The following is a 27,639-nucleotide window of genomic DNA, read 5'->3' on the forward strand; positions in this document are numbered from 1 at the left end:
TGTTTGCAATGAGATGTCTTAAAACACGTTTTCTGTAGTGAAGTTTAAATTTTTTTATTATCCCTTGATCCAAGGGCTAACACTCTGCAGATGTGTTTGGTGGCAGAAAAATGATTTGAATGTTGGACAATTCAATGTGCGGGTGAGATCCAGCATTATCCCTGAAAAGAATAATTTTTCTGTTTTGACGAATCATGTTTTGGTTAAAGTGACTTATCCATTCGCGCATGATATCTCATGTCATCCACGCTTTTTTATTAGACTTCCAGTCAACATCCAAAAGATTCAACTTTATGCCCTTGAAACAACGAGGATTTTGTGGGTTTCCTATAACAAGGGGTTGTTCAAAGTCTCCCAGCATATTTGTACACAATCAAGTCAAGCATTCCTTAGAAATTTTTTCGCCCTGGCACTTTTCGATTTTTAGACTCATTGTTTTTTCAGGAAGAGCTTTAAAAAAACAACCCTGTTTCGTCACAGTTGTAAATATCCTTAGCTTCAAAATCACAACATAAATCTTCCAATTTGACGGTCCACTCTGTTACAATCCCAGTATCAACAGATCCACCTTCACCACTTACGGTTTTCCAAGAAATTTTATGCCGAGTTTTGAACTTGTCTAGCCATCCCACAGAAGCTTTGAACTCATTTACTCCCATAGATTTCGCAACCTCCAAAGCCTTTCCCCTAATAATAGGCCCATTAATGGGAATTTTTTTAGCACGTGCGCGACAAATTTGAAGTCCAACAGTTTTCGGGAATGATTTTTGAACCTGATCATTTCCGTCTTGCCAAAATTGTTTGAGCAGTTCGTTTTTTTTCCTTTAGGATGTTGCTTACCTGCATCTTACCGATTTTGAATTTTGCAGCGAGATTGTGAACACTATTTTTTTTGCCGATCATACGCATTAATGAGTTCGACTTTATCTTTTAAAGTTAAATGTTTACGAGAAGACATTGTGCACTTCACACGACACTGAACAAAACTGAAAACTGAAACTGAAAAGATGAAAGGCCGACCATATTCCCCCCACCCCTGCACACACCGAATTCATCAGAAGTTTTACACGTGCCTTAAAATTCTTGAAAAAGGATTTAGAACCGCGACGTAAACCTTGATAAAATTCAAAGAATCGGAAATAGAAAATAAACATACGATTCAGGCAATACGTGGAAGAAACATTCCTAGAAAAAGGGCCGTTAGCTCGCCCGCTGTCCGTTATGGGGAGATCAAATTAAGTGCTAATCTAAATGAAACAGTGCAGATTGCCTGTCCGCGTCCGTTACAGAGAATGTCCGCTAGATAGAAGCTGCAAACACGTTAAAACCAATGGAGGTGAGTTGGGGAATTTGAAAATGTCCGTTGTAGAGAGATGTCCGTTAACGAGAGGTGTCCGTTAGGAGAAGTTTCACTGTATATATATATATATATATATATATATATATATATATATATATATATATATACATACAGTTGAAGCTCTTTTAAGCGATCCATCCTCTTTTTAATATCCCAACATGTTATAACATTCTATATGGTTGGTTCCAGCCAATTTCTCACTAACCTAATGCTATTTTAGATTCAGTATAACAACATTGAAAATAAAAGGATTTCTCTATAATGACTATAAATTTCTACCTCTTAATCTGAATTTTTACTTTTTTATTACATTATTTGCATTTTAAAAATGATGGAACGCTTCAAATATATTGAAGTAATTGAGGAGCTTGCAGCTTGACCATTTGTTAAGATTTCCCACACTCTTTTCTCGCAGTGAGTATCAGCTAGAAGTTCATTTCATTAGTTAGAGTGTATGTTTATTGCTATGACTCTAAGAAAGCAGATAGCTTTGCCAATCACAAAAACATACCATTATCCACAGCTTGCAAAATTAGGATTTTGCAAGCTGTGGATAATGGTGTGCATTCTAAGACTGAAATCGTCAAATAGTTCAGCATTCTTAAGAGTACTCTGTTCACCATTCTGAAAGATCAGAAAAAGATTGAAAGTTTAGAAAAATTTGCTGCACCAGGTAGGAATCAAGCACAAAAAGCAAAGTATCCAGAACTTGAAAAGGTAATTTTGGAATGGTTAATGATGATGATTGCATAAAACATTACCATAGATGGTAATCTTTTAAAAGTTAAGCCTGAATTGTTTGTGCATCAAATGAATATTGAAGAATTTAAAAGTTCAGATGGATGGTTCCAGAAGTTTAAGATTTGTCACGGCCTGTCTTTCAAAAAAAGTGTGTGGCGAAAGTGCAGCTATGGACATTGACACTACAAAGGAATGGAAGGAAAATAATTTTAAAAATGTTTTGCTGACATAAGACCACAATGACATTTTCCATACTGATGAAACTGGACCCTTTTTTAAATTGATACCAGATAAAAATTTACATTTAAAGGCGAGAAATGTAGTGGCAGAAAAAAAGACCAAACGGATTACCATTCTACTAGCAGCAAACATGTCTGGCACAGAGAAGCTTCCTCTTTTAATCATTGGGAAAGTTCAGAAGCCTCGATGCTTTAAAGTTTGAAAACATTACTGACTATGTATCGAGCAAACCAAAAGGCATGGATGACATCACAAATCTACAAAGAATGGATCTGAGACTTAGCTTGCAGGTTGAGTGAGAAGAATAGAAAAATTTTGCTGTTTGTGGATAACTGCACCCCCTCATTGTCAAGTAAGTGACCTATGTATAATCACTGTTGAGTACCTACTACCAAATATGATGACAGTTCTTTAGCCACTTGATTAAGGTGTAATCCAGTGTTTTAAGAACAACTACCAAAGAATGCTAGTAAACAAAATTGTGCTGTCTTGAAAGAAAAATTCAATGTGAAATCAACAGGCATGTATTTATGTGTTTTAGCATGGGATGAAGTTGATGAAAAAGTGATTGCCAACTGCTTCAAACATGTTGGATTTACCTTGAATGATGCAATGTGTGAAGTTTCGCATGCTTCTTTCTCTATTAATTGCAAAGAACAGTCTGATAATAGGGAAAAAATATTTGAGCATGTGCATTAACACCTAAACTTACAGATAAACTTAAGCTTCAAAGATTACGCAGAAGTGGATGTGGGCATTGAATGTTTCAGGATATGCATAAATAAAGAGCAACTCACCACAATCTTGGTAATGGAATCTTCTGAAATTTGTAGTGATGAAGGTGAGGAACCTACTGTGGTTGAATAAGAAGTTTCAGTGAAAGATGATCATTAAGGATTAGAACTTGTATGTCGATTTTTCAAGCACGGCTTAACTGCGAAAGTGAAATAACTGCTATCGTGCACCTTCATAATTCTCTTTAAAAACATGCTCTCCCATTGAAACAGCATCTTCTGACAGATTATTTTAAAGTATGAAACAATTCTCTTGTTAAGTCTTAATAGGTATGTAGCCTATGAAGTGAAATTTACATAGCATCTGGAGACTAGGCACCTGCCTAGTCTCCAGATGCTGCAACTTGCAGAACTTAAGCCTTTCTTCGTAAGTGCATCACTTTGTTCCTCTCATCAATCTTGTTGCCCTTCTCTGTACTCATTCTATAAACTCTATATCCTTCCTAAAATGAGGCCTTCAGACCTGTATACAGTACTCAAGGTATGGCCTGACCATTGTCTTATACAAAGGGATAATAACCTCCTCGTCTCTGCTAGAAAAATTCCTATATATCATTGACAAAACTCCATGACCTGCTCTGGCACCCCATCTTCACTGCTCAGAGAACTTCATAAGGAGCATTATGAATCAGGAAAGGCTAAATGCTCAAGCAATGCTTTCAATAGAGAAAAGCTTGGTCAACAGTGCACCAAACTTGAATGAAAAAGTTATTAATCTATTTTCAACAAATAAAAACCGAAGAATGGATTTTGTTTAAATAAAAATTCAAGTCTGTTAATGGTGAATGTCTAGTTAATATTTTGTAATATTTTTAACTTGCTTATTATTGTCTTTTTAACTTGCTTGTTATTATGTCTACATGTCTTATAACCAAGGCAATTTAATGAAACTTTAAGGCGCAGCACCCTGAAACATCAGAGTCACGAGCCGCCACTAGTCTTAGACATACCAGAGGTCCAAACATGTGCCAGCTGAACATTCCCTGGACCATTACCAACCGTTCACAGTTCCTTGTTGACATGATGGGTGCACAGCTTCATGCCAGATACGCACCCTCCTGTCCACTTAAAATAACTGGAAATGGGGCTCGTCAGACCAGGAGACCCGTCTCCAATTATCTAAGGTCCAGTGCCGATGTTCTTTCACCCAGTTGAGGCATAGAGTCCTGTGCAGTGGTGTTAGCAATGGGATTCTAGTGGGTAGGCGGCTCCTATAGCCTCTTGCAGCTAATGATCACCTGATGGCATTGGTGGAGACGTTTCTGGCACCTCCTTCATTGAAGTCAGTGGTGATTTGTGCCACTGTCGCCCTCCGGTTGGCTGAAACAATGCAAGACAGACGTCGATGGTCACGTTCGTCCACCACCTTTCTCCACCCATAGTGTTCTCCATGATGAGATGTTATTCTGGAAATGGCATATTCCCGATACACTCTTGATACTGTTAAATGGGAGTAGTGCAATTTCTGTACCATCTCCCTGATAGAGTGACCCATGCATCGGGCACCCACTATCATCCCTCTTTCAAAGTCAGTTAACTCATGACATTTATCCATACCAACATCTAATTACTATCTACATGAATGCAGTGTACCTGTATATCTGAAATGTGGTGGATTCGTCCACTAGTGAGAGGAATGACAGCATCACATTGCCCAGGAACCAGGTATCCCATGAATTCTGTCTTTTCAGTGTACATCAGGCTCACTTTAAGGTGCATTTTGAATTGATGGGAAAATGATCCAACTAATAGATCCCACTGTTTTTTTACATAAAATCACTGTTTTTTACATAAAGTATTATAAATTTCTCAAAAGTTTTTGATTAGAATTTATTGTATTCCTAGAATGACGCCAAGAAAAAGACAAACTGCTCTATACATCCAACTGATGGACTTCAAGGGAAAACAGATAATCAGCTTACATGAGGGGAGAATGTTCTGTGATATAGCTGAATGAGAGGTGTTTATTGGTCATTGATGTTGACACAATAGGAAGAGGAAGCGCACATGTTCAGAGAGAGAGAGAATTATTACCATTATCACCATATAATCAAAGTAAAATTGTTTTTTTTTTTATAATTACATATTGTTATATATACAAAATCATAAATGTTCATAAACATCTATGATTTTCCCCTATGTTGTCATACCACAAATCAATTTCCTTTTTTCATATTAAACAAAATTTCTGTATTCACAAATTCAGCATCTACAATGCAATCTCTGTGTACAGTACGATTGTATTGTATTTAGAAAAAAAAATGAATACATTAAGAATTTTAATATGTATACCATTGAATTTGATTTTTAAAAGCAGTTAATTTAATTCTTAATAAACAACTTACCTACAGCAGATGATCTTATGGCAAATCTAACAGTGGATATTTCACACTCAAAAACAATATGTAGTTTCTGAATGATGGCATTCTTAAGTTCATCACTGAGTGGAGTATTCTGGAATTCTTTAACCACACTTGAAATATCATAAATCCAAAAGTTAACAAGGTATGAAACACTAAGTTACATAATACTTATCTAAATTCTAAATGTGATGTGTTCTGTACATCTTTAAATATTTAAACTGCAATTAAGGTTACTTTTTAATGTTTTTTTTTAATGTTTATTGAAAAAAAAACATTAAAAAGCAAACAGCAGTGTCTTAGTAATCATTATATCATAATAAAATTAGAGTCAACTATTATTACTTATGGTCTATAAAGAGCATTATTAATAATATCAGTTAAATTTCCATATATTTAATAATATTAAATATAGAGAAATTCTGTGATTATTACAAATGAAATATACTGTATGTAAACATGACACTTTTTGATAAACAGTGCAATAATGAAATTTTTCCTGTATGTGGTTTTTTAATATACAAGTCTTTTGTTTAATTTTAACTACTGCTGATGCAAGTTGGCATGTGCTATTATGGCTACATTTGTAATTAAGGAAAGAAGTAAATAAAATGCAAGTCAGCATAACCTGATTTGAATTTTGTTCGCATTTTTGTGAGTTGCTAGCATTATTTATAATTGGACAAGTTGGACATGTCTGTTGCAGATGAATTTTGCATATGAGTCAATAAAAAATTCATTGTTATATAAATTTAAATAAATTATGTCAATATTTGTTTGAAAATAGTTATTAATATCTTTTGTCTTTGAATTTCCTAGGAATTTGAAATATTTATCCTTAAAATTTGGGTTTAAACAAAAGAAAATGGACTTGGTTCACTTCAACTGGAATGCTTTTCCACTTTCATAGAATACAAAGTCCTATTACTCTTTTTATTATTTAGGATTGAATGAATCAGTAATATCACTTTTTCTTTTACCAATGATGTTTTATTTAAACAAATAACGTATTACTGAAATTAAAATCATAATTTGTTTTGCACAAAAAAAAGAGATAAAATTAGGTACTTTTATTAGTCATATGTATATTTATGTATAATTTGACTCATTTTCAGGCACTTCAGCAGATCCAGTGTTCCTTTCCACTGACAACCTTTTATAGAAATTATGGTGATAAGGAGGAATATAAGGCAATAACGAAATCATGTCTGCTTTCTTTGCACTTGTTATGGGCTGTCAGTCTTTGTATGGTTGATTTTGTTTAACTTGCGGCAACCTCCGAAGATAGAGGTCTACCAATTTTCTCCTTCTTCTATAAGTCACTTTCTTCAAATGACATTAAATCACTTGATGGGTTTTTGTAAAATATTGAGAAGGGACACCATCTTTTAAACTGTAGCCAAAAGTTAAGCCAGTTGACAGGCTCATTGCTAATGTTTTTTTTTTTTTTTTTCCCCTGTTGATTATTGCCTTTTCTAGAGGCTCTGATGACAAAAAATCATTGTGCTTAAGTTCAACTACTTTAAATGGTGGGTCTTTTTTCTTTGAGTTTTTTATTATATTAATCCAGTTGTCAAGGCTGCATATCAATGAATGTTTCTTACTAAACATTTCTATAACTCTGAAATCAGCATCATTTGGTAGGAGGAGTGACCAGAAACCATGAATACCACATCAATTGTATTGATGGTCATAGAATGGTCTTGCACAACTTTAGTAAATTAAGTGCAACCTTTATATTTCAGTTTTGCCCCCCCCCCACCAAGTGTCACAATAGAGAGTAATGTTGGTGCATTGGCTGGCATTATCTTTTAAATGCTTTGTAATAACAGATTCTGTCTCATTCTACAGATACATTACAGAGCATCCAGATTTAATTGGGTGGACACCACAATTGTATATGTACAAATTTCTCGTGTAATATGCCATGGATGTGGTTAGCTTTGGAAATGCAAGAGCTTTTTGCAAATCAAAAGTGCCAGCATAATAATTGTCAGCCTCTTCCAGTAACTAAAATTAATTAGACAATATTTATTTTGACAATAACAATTCACTTCCAATGATTCAAATGTTATGGAGAGGTAACTGCATAGTTATAAATAAGGGAACTTGGATCACTTTCCTGCTGAATCTCATGCAAGGTGGACTTGGCCCACTGTAACAACAAACACTATCTGATGTTCTTCAGCATTATAAGGCACCATGGCTCTCTATCAGCCAGCTAAAGGACTAAGGACTTTGTCTACATTTTCACTGAATAGCTACTGGCTTGAAGGCTTTAAGACTTAGTACACCTGTAGCCCAACCTGAAGAAAAATTGGACTTGGTTCACTATACTTCTGACCCACTCATACGATAAAATTCTACATGGGAAAATGTGTAAAGTACATTTTACGATAAAGCGTACTGATATTGAAACGAAAATGAAAGGTATAGACTCACACCACATAGTGTATTTACATACTTGATACTATTATCCTATTTATGAATGTAGAAAATGAATGCATTTCTGAATTCAGTTCCTATCTTAGGGATATTTTTTTTACTCCAGTAACAACAGGATGCCTTTTGGTTTTCACAGCCCAAGCTTAAGCTCATATCATACATGACACTATTATCCATGAGTTGACCTAAATTGTTGATATTGTTTTATGATCACATTATACCCTGCCCTATCATTAATACCCAGACACCTGCATATCTACAAATAGCCTTTATTTACAGGAAAACTAATAATGTGTGCTGAAATCTTTAGCCTTTATGAAAGTCTCTAGTGGAACTCTCCACTAGTTTTTTGTAAATGTCCTCTGATATTTTCTGCCATTCAGTCTTCAAAGCAGCAACCAGTTCAGGTCTGTTTTTTGGGCCATTTCTCCTCACATGCACCCAACAATCCAGTTCATCCCATCCCAGAGGTTCTCTATAGCAGTGTTTTTCAAACTTTTTTGACTGTAATTATATATATTTACCTATACTATATATGATGAAGTAAAAACATAACAAAGTTAACATCAAATATGATTTTTTTAATATTTAAAAACAACATAGAAAAAAAATCTCAAAATAAACAATACAAAAACAAAAAAATTAGGAAAGATTTTATTTAATGAGATAGGTGAGCTTGCCTGTTCATAAGTTCATTCCAGTCCAATGCTACATGCATATCCTATTTCAAACTAGAATATGCATGTAGCATATCCTAGTTTGAAAATCATAGTTCACATAAATTGGTCATTGTGAATGGTAATAACAGCAATACACTCTTTCTACTTAGCAATGGAAATTCTTCTTTAATCTTAATCCAAAATGAAGATAAACTTAATGTCTTGCAATCATTCTTCAGTGTAAATGAAGAACTAAGCCACAATAACTCATTCTCTTCTTTTGGTTTAACCATGTTTAACTCAATTATTGATTCAGGGTTTTGAAAAGCAAATGGATCTTTTATCAAAACGTTTTTTGATAATTTTTCTTCTGGAAAGTAATGATTAAAAGTTTCAAACAGAGAAGTGAAATATAATATTTCTTTTATTTCATTCAAACTATTTTTATTAATAATGTTCTCTTTAGTCTATTGCATTAATAGCTGGGGCGCGATTACTTTAAGTCTGCTTGCCGTAACAATGTCTTTTGGAACCCTTAAATATGTTCAACATGTTGAAATATATCATTGTTTTTTTCCTGTAGTTTCCAATTTAGTTCTTTAACAATGTCAATTTTGTTACTCATATATTATTGAAAATATTTGCTAATGAGATTGCTTTTCAACTAGAAAAATGCAGATCTCATTGAGTACATACACTCTGCTTAGTGCTTTCCATTGCAAGGACCAACAAACATCAATATGATACAGTAAGCAGGTATAGTTAGCTCCAATCTCTGAACAAAATATTTCAAAAACTTGGCTGTTCAGTGAGCTTCCTTTGATAAAATTAACAAGTTTCATACAGTGTTTCAATACACCCATGAGATTTGGCAGAATTACTTTGGATGCCAAAGCTTCCAAAAACTAGTGATTCCAAACAGCACTGTTATTAGTAGCTTCTAACAATTTTTTAATAACTCTACTATGTTTTCTTGTCACATTTGCTGCTCCATCACTTATAATTCCTTTCCAATTTTTTCAGTTTAATTTATATTGACCGATGCATTTTTAAAAATTCTATAAATATATCTAATCCAGTTGTGTGTAGGTTAAATTTAAACAACATAGCAAATCCTCCATAAAATCATCTTGCCACACATATCTGACAAACACTACAAGTGTTGTGTAACTTACAATATCAGTGCTCTCATCAGTTGGATCATAAAATCTAAACCAGACTATAACCAAGCAATAAGCATTACTTCTAAATGTTCTGCAATAGTATACAGATTCAATGAGATACTGTGTTATCACTAAGAGTTATAGTTTTTAATTTTCCAGCTGATTTATCATCAAAATTCGTATGCACCATATCCGTATATGCTGGAAGAATAATTTTTTATACAAATGTGTGAGCCGTTTTCTCTTTTGCCACACAATATGCAAATAAATATGATGATAATAAGGCTTTCTCATTACCAGTCATATAACAATTAAGAAACTGAGCCAATAACTTTACCTCGTTTTTTCTTTCTTTGAAAATATTCATGGGGCTTATGGACAAGTTCGGCATGCTGGGCTTCCAAGTCTCTTTTTTAATTTTGAAGGTTTAAAGCTTTCATTTGGAAGAATATCATTATAAATAACACAATGAAGTCTGTCGTTTTCATTGGGTTTTGCTGATTTGATGAAATCACATTTTAAAAACCTTCGTTATAAAATCTTGCACTTACTTTTTCTTCTTAGAATGTAGCTCAAACAAAGTCAAAGTTTGCTGATTAGAGTCAACATTTTTCTCAGTATTGTCCCAATTTGCACTTGCAGATCCACTGAACTTAAACATGCCTCTGTATTTTTCACTTCATCATCCTTTTTCTTCTGATAATAAAATTATCCATTTTAAGGGCAATTTGTAATAGTTTTATTAAAATGTTACAATTGTTGCGAACTCGAAAAATGTCGTGCCTGATAACATCTTTTCTGAAAAACACACTGAAAGTTCTTAACCAAAACAGTCTTCACAACTTTGCTAACAGTGGATAAAATTCTCCTGCACTTTGCTTCGCAACTAACTGTGAATTATGTTAATATAAAATTAAACTGTACAATGTTAACCCTCCCATTACACAGATGGTTAAATTGACCATCATTTATAAGAAAATCAAATGAAATGCCAGTCAGCAAAATATCGAACATTTCTAACCAATGCATGTATTCATCATGTGTCTCTGCACGTGTCTGTGTCTCTCTCCCATCACTGATCATAATTGGCCATGGTATTTGTTGCAATGTGCACAGTTCTTGCTAAGGATCCATTTGATGCACTTTGATATTTTCTATTCTAATTCATTTAAAAAATTGCTGGTTGTGACCAACTAAATTGATTACACTACTTGCAGTTTGAAAAAGAAAATTTTTTATGGAATTAAGGTTGGCTCAGTGTTGAATCCAGAGAATTTGCACTGGGGGGGGGGATGTAAACTTCGGGGGTACATGCACTGGGGAGAAGAATGTAAGCTTCAGAGAGGCACGTGTAGTATATTTTTTATTATTATTTAATATTTGCAACATATGTTATGTTACAAACAAATCTGTATATTTATATTTATGCATATATAATATACAGATTTATGCATAATATGCACAAATATAAATATACAGATTTAGGCATAATATGAATACGGAGGATGCAGAAAGGTCAGGGAATGACCACCGCATATCCCGGAGCAATATGGCCTTAGTTGCTAATGCTCCTAAAAAAAAAAAAAAAAAAAAAACCAAACCAAAGCATAATATGCACAAATATAAATATACAGATTATGCACATTTATGAATGTTATAATAAGAGAATATGAGAAAACAAAATAGGAAACAAAATAGGAAACAAAGGAAATGTTTATTATTTAACATCTAAATACTAACAGTCAGTTCACAAAAACAACATTACTGACAATAATCGCAGTTTAATAATATGAAAATCGATTAAAACTTGCAAAAAAAAAAAAATTATACAAATTATATTATATCAAATATGCAAGTACTGTATTGTAATAATCTTATTCTTCTTTTCTTTATTCTTTACATGTGTATCAATCACTTCATTTATTAATTTTTCCGATAACTCGTTCGGGCTCTCTAAACTTATCTTCATGCAATCTTTCAATATTACAGTACAGATGCATATCAGTGGTGGCTCATGACTCTGATGTATTGAGGTGCCGCTTCTTAAAGTTACATTAAATTGCCTTGGTTATAAGACATGTAGACATAGATGGTAATAATAATAATAATAATAATAATAATGATAATAATAATAATAAGAGAAGGGCAATACCATCCAGCCCCACCAACTGGAAGTGCTTCCTGTACAACTGCGCTAGTGACCACCCAGGAAGAAAGAAAATGCCAATGCATGAAGTGGAGCATTGAAATGAATATGTACATCATGCGAGCATACTATGAAATAACCAGGCTAGAGACTGATATGACAATGTACAGGTCGCAACTACATACCAAGTTGTTGGAACGATACCCGGATATTCAGGTCACCGAACAGCGATTAGCAGGCCAAAGAAGGACCATCGTCACAAAGAACCTAATAGCTCCTGCCATCTTGGAAGAAATCAAGCAGGATGTCAGCGATCAACTACAAAGCACAAAGAATATGGTCAATATAGAACCAGAGGAAAAACATCATACCATGGAACAAGAGGAGGAGGAACAGCAAGAAGTAATACAACCCAGAGTAGCTGAAGGGGAAATAGATGAAGTCATGATATCCAGAATAGAAGACGAGTGGAAGAAGGCCCTAACAGAATTCGAAGGAATGGACCCCACAAGAATCCATATGATACCTAAGCAGAGACCAAATAAAATCCTGTGGAGAGTAACAGACCACCTCAATCGGCAAATAATGCCACATTACCTTGACAACAATGGTGCAACACTGGAGGCTATCCACGTGGCCGTAGCTGCCATAGCAGCTAATAGGATTAATGGAAAAGAAATAAATGAGAGACCAGCAGCAGAAGAACTGAAAACAGAAGAAACCACCAGCTTGGGAAAGAAGACTTCAGCAGAAGATAGAAGAATTAAGAGACAAGATAAGTCAGTTGACCCAGCACCAACTGGGTAATAGAAGTAAGAAATTGATTAGAAAGGTGAAGAGCATCCTCAAGAGAGACAGCATCCACAGCAAACATGAGACCAGAAATCAGAAAATAGGAGACTACTTGGACACATTGAAGCAGAACCTCCTCGCACTCAGCAAGAGACTATGCAGATACAAAGAGAGCTCCCAGAGGAAAATAAACAACCGAATCTTCGATAAGGATCAAAGAGCCTTCTACAGGAAACTGAGTGAAGATGAGAAAGCAGAAAACGGATCACCTGAGAAGAAGATATTCGAGGAGCTCTTGGAGAAATATCTGGAGCAGTGAAGTAAGACATAACATCAGAGCACCCTGGATAGAAGTAGAACAGAAGAAAACCAAGGACATACAAGAGATGAGAGAGTGGGAGATTCGAGAAGAAGTAAAACAGTCGATCAGGAACACCCACAACTGGCAAACCCTGGGAATTGATAACATCTACTACTGGTACAAGAAGCTCACCTGCACACACAAGCACCTAGCAGAGCAGCTCACTTGAATAATAAGGCATCCGGAGACAATCCCGAAGTCTCTCACCGAAGGAGTCACATATCTGAAGTCTAAAGATGAAGATACAAGAAACCCGGCGAAATACAGGCCAATCACCTGTCTCCCAACGATGTACAAGATGCTGACCAGCTGCATAACCAAGAAGATATCAGACTACTTAGAGAGTCAGAACATAATGGCCAAAGAGCAGAAAGGATGCAAGCGGCTAAGCAAAGGATGCAAGGAGCAATTAATCATATATCCCGCAGTTATGGAGCAAGCCTACAAGAAGCACCACAACCTATACACAGCCTACATCAATTACCACGACGCCTTCGACTCCATACCTCATAGCTAACTAATAGATACCCTGAAGATCTACAAGGTCAATAAAATAGTAACAAACTTCCTAGGAGCAACAATGGCAAAATAGAGTAGTAGTAGTAGTAGTGGCATGTGATGCAAGAAAGCAAGTGTATGAGCTTATGCAGCATCAGCCAAAAAAAATCCACCATTCCCTCCAAATGCCTGTCCAGTTCCTCCTTAAATTTATTCAACCTATCAACTTCCACAACGACAGATAGAAGTTCGTTCCAGCAATTAACCACCTGCTGGCTAAAGGCAAATTTCCGCACATCTATTCTACATCTGTCCTTTCTTAATTTGAATTTATGCCCCCTTAGGTTAGTAATCTGAACAAGTGGAAGGATCCCATTAGAATTCAGTGTACTCAACCCATTCAAGGCCTTATACACCTCAATCAGATCACCGCGCAGGTGCCTAGTCTCCAGCCACTGCAATTTGCAGAATTTTAGCCTCTCTTGGTAAGAGGATCCCTTCATTCCCCTCACTAATCTTGCCCTTCTCTGTACACGCTCAAGTAAATCTACATCCTTCCTGAAATTAGGCCTCCAGTCCTGTACACAGTACTCAAGGCATAGCCTGACCATTGCCTTATACAGAGGAACAATCACCTCCTTTTCTCTGCTAGAAAAATTACTATATATATCATTGACAAAACCCCATGACTTGCTCTGCAGCCTGTCTGCATTGCTCAGAAAACTTATCTGACTGCACAATTACTCCCAGGTCTTTTTCATTTTCTATCATCTTAAGTGTAGTACCACACAGTTGGTACGTTTCTCTGGGGTTACTTCCACCCATATGCAGTACTTTGCATTTGTCAAGGTTAAACTTCAGTTGCCACTTCTTAGCCCATCTGTCCAAATTATCTAGATCCTGTGGCAGTAGCACACTGCCATTACTGTCATTACCAATCCTGCCAACCTTTGTATCATCTGCAAACTACGACATTAAGCCTGATATACCTTCATCAATATCATTGACAAATATACAAAACAACAGTGGACACAACACTGAACCCTGTGGGACTCCACTAATAACATTAGTCCACGAAGAGCAGCACCCATTGATTACCACCCTCTGTCTTCTCCCATTTAACCACCCTTTTATCCATTGTAGCAACTACCCTTAATACCATTCTGCTCCAATTTTTACAATAGTCTTCCATGCGCAACAGTGTCAAAAGCTTTCCTGAAATCCAAATATATGATATCAAAATTATTTTTTGCATCCAGTTCTTTTGTAACCACATCATAATATCCTATCAAATTTTTCAGACAAGACTTTCCCTTAACAAACCCATGCTGTGTCTGAATTATTGCTGCAGTCTTGTCTAGATGATCCTGCAATGCATCTTTAACCAGTGACTCCATTATTTTACGTGGAACAGAAGTTAAACTAATTGGTCTGTAATTACTCGTGTCACCCTTCGATCCCCCTTTGTTAATTGGGGATACATTTGCACATCTCAAATCCGTGGGAACCTCCCTTGAGTCCAAGGATGCGCTCATAATTATGGCTAAGGGTTTGCTTAGTTGCTTTGCCACCTCCTTTAATATAACTGGATAGATCCCATCCACCCCAGGTGCTTTTCTTATGTTTAACTTCAACAATTTCTCCTCCACTTTGCTCTCAGTTATTACAAAATCATTAAGTATCCTGCTACAATTTGATAACTTTCTGCCATTTTCAAACCTTAATAATTCCTCATGTGTGAATGTAGATGCAAAATACTCATTCAGTTTGTTTGCTATCTGAGCAGGATTATCAACAGTTGAACCATCAATGTCAAGTGGACCAATCAGATTCATCCCCTTCCTTTTAGAGTTTATATAAGTAAAGAAATCCTTTCTGTTTTTCTTAGCATCTTTTGCCAAGGATTTCTCGTAATCTGCCTTCACCTGCCTAACCTCCTTTGTGACCTGATTACAGACTAGCTTATATCTACCATAGGCTTCTGAGTCGCTTGATAATTTATATGCATCCCATGCATTTTTCTTCTCTGTTACGAGTCTCGTTAGTTCATTAGATAACCATTTAGGCCTAAACCTTGAACAATATTTCTTAATAGGTATGAAACTTTTAGTAGCATCCACGATTAATTCCTTGAATGCTTGCCACTTAGAATTTACTGTTGGTAACATCGTCAGTTGATCCCACTGTACAGAATTTAAAAACTTTCTGAGACCACTGTACTCACCATTACGGAAGCAAAAACCCTTTCCTTTACCCCTGATCGTAATTAAATCTTTAAGTAAATCCCACATCAGTACACTGTGATCACTGTCACGTAGTGGTTCCTTTATCTGCAGATTCTTAATGCACGAATGATCACTGCTGATAACCAGATCAAGAGTATTACTTTCTCTGGTTGCCTCTCGAACATGCTGCTGCAGAAAACAGTCATCCAATAAATCCACAAAAGTCTGACTAGTGTGTGAGTGACCAACTCACAAGTTCCAGTCAATATCTGGGAAGTTAAAATTCCCCATTATAAGACATTCCGATTTACTAGTCCACTCTATTTCTCTGTACAATTGTTCATTGTACTCATTCGAGTCATTAGGCCTATAACACACTCCTACTCTTATTTTTGCTTTCGCAGTGCTTATGTCACACCAAACTGACTCAACAGTGCACTGTTCATCTGTATCAACTGGATGCACTTCTTTTGATTTTATGTTTTTCTTAATTAACAGCATAACACCTCCTCCCTTTCTATCCTATCTATCCTTTCTGTACACATTATACTCCCCAAATTCCAGTTCTGCATTCCTTATATCTGTGTGACACCACGTCTCTGCTATCCGAACAATATCCGCCTTTGATGTCTTGACCAACAATGCTATTCCTATTTACCCTAACACATCCTATATACCCACCTATTTCACGATGACTGCCATCTGTACCTGAAACCCCCAACACCCCTCGCTCCAGGTTGCTACTTATTCTAATAGAAGTTGTGCAAGAATCGTCTTCACCTCTGCCTGCGGCTACTGTTAAACTATTAGTCCTTGTATCCCCCCAAGCTATCAGTTTTCCAACCCACCTAACACTGCCTCAATAGCATCAGCAAATATTCTTGCACCCTTTCTATTTAAGTGTATCCCATCCCTGTAGTATCACCATTAAGGTCGAGAACATCACAACCAGGCCAATCCCCATTAGAAGAGAAATCTTTCAGGCAGGATGCTCAACCCACTATCCACCATGCTTAACAGCAGCAAGTATGGATATAATCTCAAAGAAGGAAGAAAGAACCTGTACACCCTCACCCACCCGATGTACATGGATGACATCAAGCTCTATGTGGCATGGCAACCGAGAAGCAAATCCAGCAACTACTCCGGTTCACTGAAGAATTCAGCAAGAACATCAGGATGGAATTTGGTCTAGACAAATGCAAGACCCACACACTGCACCAGGGAAAATTAGTTGGCCGAAACTACCAGCTGCTGACTGGTAAAGAGATCGAAGCTTTGACAGAAGTAGAGACTTACAAATACCTTGGGATGATGCAGGCTCAGCAGTGAGTGCACAAGGAAATCAAGAAGTGCCTGTTGTTGATTGTTGTTATTTGGAGAATTAGCAACTAAGGCCATATTGCTCCAGTGCGGTGGTCATTCCCTGACCTTTCCGCATGCTCCGTATTTGGTGGTGACGAGTTCGAACCCCGGTCTAATCAAGAAGCGTGTGCTACGCACTGCTGCTCCTTCCCACCTGGCTACGGAGGCGCAAGAAGTGCCTGACCAAAAAATATCATCAGAGACCGAGAAGCCTGCTGAAAGCAAAATTGAATGGAGGGAACACAGTTGTTGTTGTTGTTATTTGGTTTTTAGGAGCATTAGCAACTAAGGCCATATTGCTCCGGGATATGCGGTGGTCATTCCTTGACCTTTCCGCATACTCCGTATTTGGTGGTGACGGGCTCGAACCCCGGTCTAATCAAGAAGCATGTGCTACGCACTGCTGCTCCTTCCCACCTGGCTACGGAGGCGCCCGAGGGAACACAGTTAACGCCATAAACACCTATGCAGCTCCACTACTAACATACACCTTCGGGGTCATAGATTGGACTAACACCGAGCTAGAAGATATCATGTGAAAGACAAGGACATGATGACCAAAAGCCGCCAACACCACTCAAAGTCAGCAGTGGAGAGACTAACAATAGCTCGGAAAGAGGGAGGAAGGGCCCTGATAGAGCAACAGAAAACAGCGATAGTTAACCCGAAGGATTACTTCGAGAACAACACAGCACCACTCCACCGGGCCATAAGGAAGATAGATAAATGGTATACCCACTCAACCTAAGCGAGGAACCCCCACCCACCCAGACGGCATAAGAAATGAATTTAGAAAGATGGGCAAAGAAGACACTCCATGGGGGACACTATATCAAGATCATATCCATAACATTGCTTCCAATGCATGGCTCACAAGCAGGATGCTCTACCCGAGACTGAAGGATTCATGCTGACCATCCAAGACCAAGTAATCAACACCAGAAACTATACAAAAATACATCGCAAAGGAGCCCGGAATGTCAGATGACACGTCAACAATGCTACCTGGCCTCAGAAATGAACCAACACATCACTGCAAGGTGCAAGGTGATCACCCAGACTGAGTACACTCATAGACATGACCAGGTAGCCAGGATAGTACATCAGAAGCTAGCAAGGAAATATCAGTTGACCAAAGAATTCGTACCATACTACAAGTACGAACCCCAGACAGTACCAGAGACCCAAACCCACAAGCTGTACTGGTACCGCACCATAATAACGGATAAGAACAGACCGGACATAACCCTTGAGGACAAGATGGAAAAGGCTACCTACCTGATTAACATAGCGGTGCCCAACACTAGCAATGTCAAGAAAACCCATGAGGAAAAAATTAGGAAGTACACGAACCTGAGACATGAGATCAGGAAAATGTGGCATATGCAAGAAATACTGACCATCCCGATCATCGTGTCAACCACCGATACGGTGCCAAAGACTCTACATAGCAGCCTAGCAGCAATAGGTTTCCTAGAGAACACCTTCAAGGAACTTCAGAAAGTCTCAATCCTGAACACCTGTAGGCTAGTCAGAGATTTGCTCAACCAACAGTAACACCAGACATTACAACCAGCCTGTCTACTTGGTAGCAGTACACATCACGGAGCAGAATCCCCCAATCAGGGAGAAATAATATAAGAGCAATAATAATAACTTGGGAGTGATGGGCGTCACTTCCGAGAACTACCACGGGACATAAGCCAAAGCTAAACAGATCCCCCTCCATAGATGAATGAATTTCCAGAGAAATATTAATCATACTGCATTGAGTGTGGCGTAGGATAAAGTCACTCGTATTTAGGCCTTAGGCAGAGGGGTCTGTTCGAAAAATTAGAGACGGTCTCCCGAGGAAGACAGTGGAGGGAGTGGTGCTGTCCTCCATATAGCTACCACAAGAGAAGGGCAAGACCATCCAGCCCCACCAAATGGAAGTGCTTCTTGTGCAACTGTGCTAGTGACCACCCAGGAAGGGAGAAAACGCCAACACATGAATTGGAGCATCAAAATGAATATGTACATCATGGAAGCATATTACAAAATAACGAAGCTGGAGACCGATCTGACAACTTACAGGGCACGACTACATGCCAAGTGGCTGGAACAATTCCCGGATATTCAGGTCACCAAACAGCGAATAGTGGACCAGAGAAGCACTATCATCACGAAGAATCTGATAGTGCCCGAATCTTGGAAAAAATCAAGCAGGATGTGAGCGATCAACTACAAAGGATAAAGAATACAGAAACAGAGGAGGGAGAGAAAGAAGAAATACAAGCTGAAGTGGAAAGAGACGAGGTCATGATATCCAGAATAGAGGACGAGTGGAAGAAGGCCCTAACAGAATTTGCAGGAATGCACCCCCCAAAGACACGTGATATCGAAGCAGAGGCCGAACAGAAACCTTGTGGAGAGTCACAGACCACCTGAATCAGCACATAATACCGCATTACCTCGCCAGCAATGGTGCAACATTGGAGGTCATCCACACAGCCATATATTCTGCTGCGATAGCAGCCACGAGGAATAACGGATGTGCAGCGAGAGACCAGCAGCAAAAGAACCGAAAACAGAAGGAACCACCAGCTTGGGAAAGAAGACTTCAGCAGAAGATAGAAGAATTAAGAGTCAAGATAGGCCAATTGATCAACCTAAACAACCAATGGGGCAATAGAAGTAAGAAATTAATTGGAAAAGTGAAAAGCATTCTCAAGAGAGACAGCGTCCACAGCAAACATGAGACAAAAAAATCAGCGAATAGGAGAGTACAAAGGGTACTAGGAAAGTTTTGCAATATGACACAACAATGAATCACAGGAAGCTGCTTGTTGCTGCATGTTGAGACATGTTCATATGTGCATAGTAGCCGCCGCGCCAAGTCGATGGGCTCAGTTATTCATTAGTAGTGAGAGTGTAAAGTGCTTGCGATGGCATCGTGGTCACGAAATGAGATAAGGACAGTTTTGCGGTATAATTTCACGCGTGGTTTAACCATAGACCAGTGCTTAGAAGAAATGACTCTTGCACTAGATGATGATTGTCCACATCGTACAACGATATTCAGGTGGTATAGAGAATGCCAAAGGGGAAATTTCACTCTGGAGGATTCTGAGAGGCCGGGAAGGCCACGAACGTCAGTTACGGAGGAAAACGTTACTGCTGTGAGGAAAATGCTTGACGAAAACAGGCGAGTGACCTACCAACAGATAGAGGATACTTTGGGCCTAAATGCACCAGCAATTTGTTCGATTCCGCAAGATCATTTGCACGTGAAGAAACTTTGTTCTCTTTGGGTGCCGCATCAACTGACTGAAGAGCAGATGACACGACGTGTGACTTGGTGCCGGGAGATGTTAAAAAAGTTTGATAAGGGACAATCTCGGTATGTGAACAACATCGTGACAGGTGACGAGACTTGGCTGTACTATTACGATCTGCCGACCAAGGCTCAAAACAAAGTTTGGGTCTTTGATGATGACGACACACCCGTAATTGTCAGAAAATCCCGATCTGTAAAGAAGAAAATGATAGCTGTATTTTTCAAATCGAGTGGAATTGTGGAACGTGTCATTTTGGACACGCAGAAGACAGTCACGGCTAAGTGGTATACTGAACAATGCCTGCCTAAAGTCATTGGATCTATGAAGAACCTGCGGCCAAAGTCAAGACTGGACACCTGGTACCTCCATCACGATAATGCTGCAGCTCACCGCGCCAAAGCCTGCACCGAATATTTGACCACGACAGGACTGAAACTTCTCGAGCACCCTCCCTACAGTCCAGACCTTGATCCCTGCGACTTTGCACTGTTCCCACATGTGAAAATGAAGCTAAAAGGGAGGCGGTTTTCCAGTGATGAGGACCTTCTACGGGCTTGGGACAACGAGTGTGCTTTACTCCCTAGTGAAACTTGGCAGAACTGGTGTAAAGATTAGTTTCGGAGGATGGAGAGGTGTATTGAATGTAGAGGAAATTACTTTGAAAAAATTAAATAAACAAAGCTGTATTGCAAAACTTTCCTAGTACCCTTTGTACTTGGACACATTGAAGCAGAACCTCCTTCACTCAGCAAGAGACTATGCTGATACAAAGAGAGCTCCCAAAGGAAAATAAACAACCGAATCTTCAATGGGGTCCAAAGAGGAATCTGAGAAGATGGGAAAGAAGGGAACGGAACACCCAAGAAGAAGACGTTTGAGGAGGGGAAACATATGGAGCAGGGAAGTAAGACATAACAGTCAAGCCACCTGGATTGAACTAGAAAGCAAGTAAACCAAGGACGTGCAAGAAAGAGAGGGTGGGAGATTCAGTAGGAAGTAAAACAGAAGTAAAGTAGAACTCTCACAACTGGCGAACTCCAGGAATAGATAATATCCACAACTACTGGTACAAGAAGCTCACTTGCACACACAAGCACCTGGCAGAGCAGTTCACCAGAATGATAAGGAACCCAGAGACAATTCCGAAGTTTCTCACTCAATGAATCACGTATCTGAAGTCTAAAGATGAAGATACAAGAAATCCGGCGGCAAAATATAGGCCAATCACTTGCCTCCCAGCAATGTACAATATCCTGACCAGCTGCATAACGAAGAAGACATCAGACCACTTGGAGAGCCAGAACATAATGGCTGAACAACAGAAAGATGCAAGCAGCTGAGCAAAGGATGCTGTTTGTTTGTTTGTTATTTGGTTTTTAGGAGCATTAGCAACTAAGGCCATATTGCTCCGGGGATATGCGGTGATCATTCCCTGACCTTTCCGCATCCTCCGTATTTGGTGGTCACAGGTTCGAACCTGTGACCACCAAAGGAAGTGTGTGCTATGCACTGCTGCTCCTGTCCACCGAGGCACTGAGCAAAGGATGCAAGGAGCAATTAACTATAGATGCCACAGTCATGGAGCAAGTCTACAAGAAGTGCCACAACAACATGTACACAGCCTATCGATGGCCTTCGACTCTGTGCCTCACAGCTGGCTAACAGAGGCACTGAACATCTGCAATATCAATCTGATAGCGAAAAACTTCCGAAAACATCACAACCAGGCCAAATCCCATCAGGAGAGGAATCTTTCAGGGAGATGCCCTGAGCCCATTGTAGTTCTGTTTAGTACTTAACTCGCTATCCACCATGCTCAACAGTAGCAAGTATGGATATAACCTCAAAGAAGGAAGGAAGACTCTGTATACCCTCACTCACCTGATGTAAATGGATGACATCAAGCTCTACGCGGGAACCGAGAAGAACCTATAGCAACTACTCCAGATCACCGAAGAATTCAGTAATGATATTAGGATGGAATTTGGTCTAGACAAATGCATGACCCAAGGATTTCACCATGGAAAATCAGTCAAATGAAACTATCAGCTGCAGATTGGTTAAGAGATCAAAGCCATGGCAGGAGAGGCCAATAAATACTTGAGGATGATGCAGGTTCAGCAGTTACAGCACAAGGAAATTAAGGCCTGCCTGACCGAAAAATACCATCCGAGATTCAGAAGCATGTGAAAGCAAAGCTGAATGGAGGGAACACAGTTAAAGCCATATACATCTATGCAGTCCCAGTGCTAACATACTCCTTCGGGGTCACAGATTGGACTAACACTGAGCTGGAGGATATATAATGAGAAAGACAAGGACAATGATGACCAAGAGCCACCAACACCACTGAAAATCTGCCATGGAGAGACTGACAATTTCCCAGGTAGAAGGAGGAAGAGGCCTGATAGACCCCATTGAGCAACACAAGACAGCGATAGATAACCCGAAGGATTACTTCCAGAAACACACAGCAGCACTTCACCAGGACATAAGGAAGATAGACACGTGTTATATACCCCACTCAACCTAAGTAACAAGTTCTCCCCCAAACGAGGAGGTACAAACAAAGCTAGAAAGATGGGCAGAGAAGACACTCCATGGCAGACATTATAATGATCTCCATCAAGATTGAGATATTGCTCAAAGCATCAAAGGCAGATATTGTTGGGATATCAGAGATGTGGTGTCACACAGATATAAGGAATGCAGAACTGGAATTTGGGGAGTACATCTACAGAAAGGATAAACAGGATAGGAAGGGAGGAGGGGTTATGCTATTAGTTAAGAAACACATAAAATTCAAGGAAGTGAAGCCAGTCGAAATCGCTGGACAGTGCAGTGCCGAGTCAGATTGGTGTGACATAAGCATTGGGAGATCAAAATTGGGAGTAGGAGTGTGCTATAGGCCTAATGACTCTGATGAGTATAATAAGAAACTGTACAGGGAAATAGAGTGGGCCAGTAAATAAGAGAGTCTTATAATGGGGGATTTTAATTTCCCAGATATTGACTGGAATTTGTGGGTTGGTCACTCACACACTAGCAAGACTTTTGTGGATTTATTGGATGGTTGTTTTCTTCATCAGCATATTCTGGAGGCAACTAGAGGGACCTTTCGAGCATCTAAGTGGGCGTGCTTGTTGTTTGTTTGTTATTTGGAGCATTAGCAACTAAGGCCATATTGCTCTGGCACATGTGGTGGTCATTCCCTGACCTTTCCACATCCTCCGTATTTGGTGGTTACGGGCTCGAACCCCAGTCTAATCAAGAAGCGTGTGCTATGCACTGCTGCTCCTTCCCACCTGGCTACGGAGGCGCCTACAACTAGAGGGAGTAATACCCTTGATTTGATTATCAGTAGTGATTCTTCATGCATTAAGAATCTGCAGATAAAGGAACCACTAGGTGGCAGTGATCACAGCGTGTTGAAGTGGGATTTACCCAAAGAGGTAACTATCATCAGGGGTAAAGGGAAGGGTTATTGCTTTCGTAAAGGCAACTACGATGGTCTGAGACAGTATTTAAATTCTATACAGAGTAACCAACTGATGATGTTACCAACAGCAAAATCAAAATGGGAAGCATTCAAAGAACTTATCTTGGAAGCTACTAGGCTTTACATACCAACTAAGAAATATTGTTCAAGGTTTAGACCTAAATGGATGTCAGATGAACTAATGAGATACATGGCAGAGAAGAAAAATGCATGGGATACATATAAATTAACACGTGACACAGAAGCCTATGATAGATATAAGCTGGTCTGTAACCAAGTCACAAAGGAGATTAGGCAGGCAAAGGCAGATTATGAGAAATCTTTGGAAAAGAATGCAAAGAAAAAAAGTAAAGAGTTCTTTACTTATGTAAACTCTAGAAGGAAGGGGATGAATCAGATTGGTCCACTTGATATCGATGGTTCAACTGTTGATGATCCTGCTCAGGTAGCTAACAAACTAAATGAATATTTTGCATCGACATTCACACATGAGGAGTTATTCAGCGAGGGGAATGCCAGAGGTGTATTCAACTCTGGCAATAAGATAGATAATCTTGTAATAATTGAGAGTAAAGTGGAGGAGAAATTGTTGAAGATAAACACAAGAAAGGCACCTGAGGTGGATGGGATCTATCCAGTTATATTAAAGGAGGCAGCAAAGGAAGTAAGCAAACCTTTAGCCATAATTATGAGAGCTTCCTTGGACTCAGGGGAGGTACCTGTAGACTGGAGATGTGAAAATGTGACCCTAATTCACAAAGGAGGATCAAAGGCCGACACAAGTAATTATAGACCTGTGAGTTTAACTTCTGTTCCAGGAAAATTAATGGAGGCACTGGTTAAAGAAGCACTGCAAGATCATCTAGACAAGATTTCACCTTACCAAAACCATGCTCGGACCCAGCATGGTTTTGGTAAGGTGAAGTCTTGCCTGACCAATTTGATTGGATACTATGATGCAGTCTCAAAAGAGCTGGATGCAGGGAATAACTTTGATATTATATACTTGGATCTTAGAAAGGCTTTTGATACTGTTGCACATGGAAGACTGCTGCACAAATTAGAGAAGTGTGGCATTGGAGGCAAATTGCTGCTATGGATAAAGGGGTGGTTGAGGGGGAGAAGGCAGAGAGTGGTAATCAATGGACACTGCTCATCGTGGACTATTCTTATTAGTAGAGTCTCTCAGGGTTCAGTGTTGGGTCGATTATTGTTTTCTGTATTTATAAATAATATTGATGATGGTATATCAAGCTTAATGTCCAGGTTTACAGACGATACAAAGGTTGGCAGGGTTGTTAAGGACACTACTGACGCTATGCTGCTGCAACAGGATCTGGAAATGTTGAGCAGATGGGCTGAGATGTGGCAAATGAAGTTTAACATTGACAAATGTAAAGTACTACATATGGGAAACAGCAACCCCAGAGCAACGTATCAACTCTGTGGTACTACACTGACAGTGGTAGAGAATGAAAAGGACCTGGGGGTAATTGTGCATGCAGATATGAAGTTCTCTGAGCAGTGCAGATGTTCTGCAAGAGTAGCTCATTGTGTCTTGTCAATGATATATAGGAATTTTTCTACCAGGGATAAGGAGGTGATTATTCCCTTGTATAAGGCAATGGTTAGGCCACACCTTAAGTACTGTATACAGGTCTGGAGGTATCATTTTATGAAGGATGTAGAGCTGTTGGAATGAGTACAGAGAAGGGCAACAAGATTAGTGAACAGAAAAAAGGGTTGCTCTTATGAAGAAAGGCTTAAATTTTGCAAATTACAGTGTCTGGAGACTAGGCACCTGCGAGGTGATCTGATTGAGGTGTATAAAGCTTTGAATGGTTTGAGCATGCTCAATGCTGATAGGATTTTTCCTCTTTCTCAGAATAATCACCTGAGAGGGCAGAAATTCAAAGTGAGGAAAGACGGTTGTAAGAGATAGATGTGTGGAAGTTTGCCTTTAGCCAGCGGGTGGTTGATTACTGGAGCATACTTCCACCTGTCATAGAAGTTGATGGCTTAAATAGATTCAAGGCAGAACTTTATAAACATTTGGAGCGAGTGGATGGGTGAAATAAGGTTTTTTTTTTTTTTTTTTGGCTGATGCTATATAAGCTTGCTTTCTTGCATCATGTGCTTTGCTAATGCTAATAATACTTTTTCCTCAAGTGTCTACAAACATATTTATAACTGTGTTTGACACGTGGTTCTTAGGTAAGATGTGATGAACTATCTATCAATAAAAGGTGTCTGGATATTAAAGATATTAATGGTAGTGCAGTATACATAACACCATTATCCAGAATCAACCTAATTGTTAATATTATTTTAATATAAACAATATTGATTTGTTTATATTGTGAGCATAAGCCAGGTGAAAGTGGCTCTAAATCTAATATTTATTTAAATCTCATAGTAGCACTGTAAAAGCTGTTTCAAGAAGCTCATTTCTGCTAATAGAGACCACCAATCATCTCATAAGAGATTTACCATTCATTTGTGAGACGATGAGTGTTCTCTATTAGTAAACTTATGCAACTGCTGAATACCATATAAGTCTAAGTGAGGAAAAGCAGTGTACAGAAGAAATATGTCCAATTGAACAAATGTAACTTTGATTATTTGTATCTTTTTAATCCATAATATTGCAAACCCTATATAGCAAAGTAGTAATGGTTGTGGAGTTATATTTCAAATTATTACCACTGGTTATATGCAATTTCTATGATGCAAATAACCAATGCTGGAATTTGAGACGAGCACTGTGTTGGACTCTACAAAGTATTTTGATCTTTGTTGCACAATTACAATATTCAAAAAATTTAACACTAGGGTCCAGGGTCTCTGTTAAAATAAGTAAGTACAAAATCAATGTCTCAAGTAATTAGTGATTTCAGACACTGTTCCAATTTGTGGGGGGGGGGGCTGTGGCATAACAGCCAAAATGTTATAGTATGCAATGTTTCAATATTTTATCTTTTGTATAACTGTGCAAGGTATTATTAAAATAGTGCATTTTAATAACAAGGCCCAAATTTAACTAAAAACTAAATGTACATAAAGAAAAAGCTGTGGAAAGAACAATAATCAGTAAAGGAGAAATAAGTGGCCATGACCTTTTTTTTTCTCCTCTTTGGTGGCAATAAAGTAATTTATTAATTAAGTAGTACGGGAATAAATTTTTATTCCCATGCTACTTCTTATTAGCATTAGTAGAGGCCCTTTTTAGTCAATGGTACATTAGCATTAGCATTAGTAGAGGCATATGATGCAAGAAAGCAAGCTTATGCAGCATCAGCCAAAAAAAAAAAAAAAAAACCCTTCCACTTCACCCCTCTGTTCGTTCGAAATACCTGTCCAGCTGAGCCTTAAATTTATTTAGGCTATCAACTTCCACAACAAGGGATGGAAGTCTGTTCCATCAACCAACTACCCACTGGCTCTGGCTAAAGGCAAATTTCCGCACATCTATCCTAACCTGTCTTTCCTCAATTTGAATTTATGCCCTCTGACGTGATTATTCTGAGCAAGAGGAAGAATCCCATTGGCATTGAGCATGCTCAAGCCATTCAAGGCTTTGTACACCTCTATCAGATCACCTCACCGGTGCCTAGTCTCCAGACACTGTAATTTGCAAAACTTAAGCCTTTCTTCGTAAGAGCAACCCTTCG

The 27,639-nt window shown here is 38.5% G+C and overlaps 1 protein-coding gene across 1 annotated transcript in view; it reads right to left on the minus strand.

Annotated features, from left to right (window-relative positions):
* LOC150090969 (uncharacterized) overlaps nucleotides 1-27,639 on the minus strand; it is a 206,047-nt gene that overhangs the window by 163,242 nt on the left and 15,166 nt on the right. The window contains exon 5 of the mRNA XM_090378931.1: nucleotides 5,481-5,608. Within this exon, the coding sequence (XP_090235057.1) occupies nucleotides 5,481-5,608 (128 nt within the window). The remainder of the gene's footprint in view (nucleotides 1-5,480; nucleotides 5,609-27,639) is intronic.

Source organism: Mastigoproctus giganteus, chromosome 1 (assembly GCF_048544385.1).
Source record: "Mastigoproctus giganteus isolate SK-2022 chromosome 1, ASM4854438v1, whole genome shotgun sequence".
NCBI lineage: Eukaryota > Metazoa > Arthropoda > Arachnida > Uropygi > Thelyphonidae > Mastigoproctus > Mastigoproctus giganteus.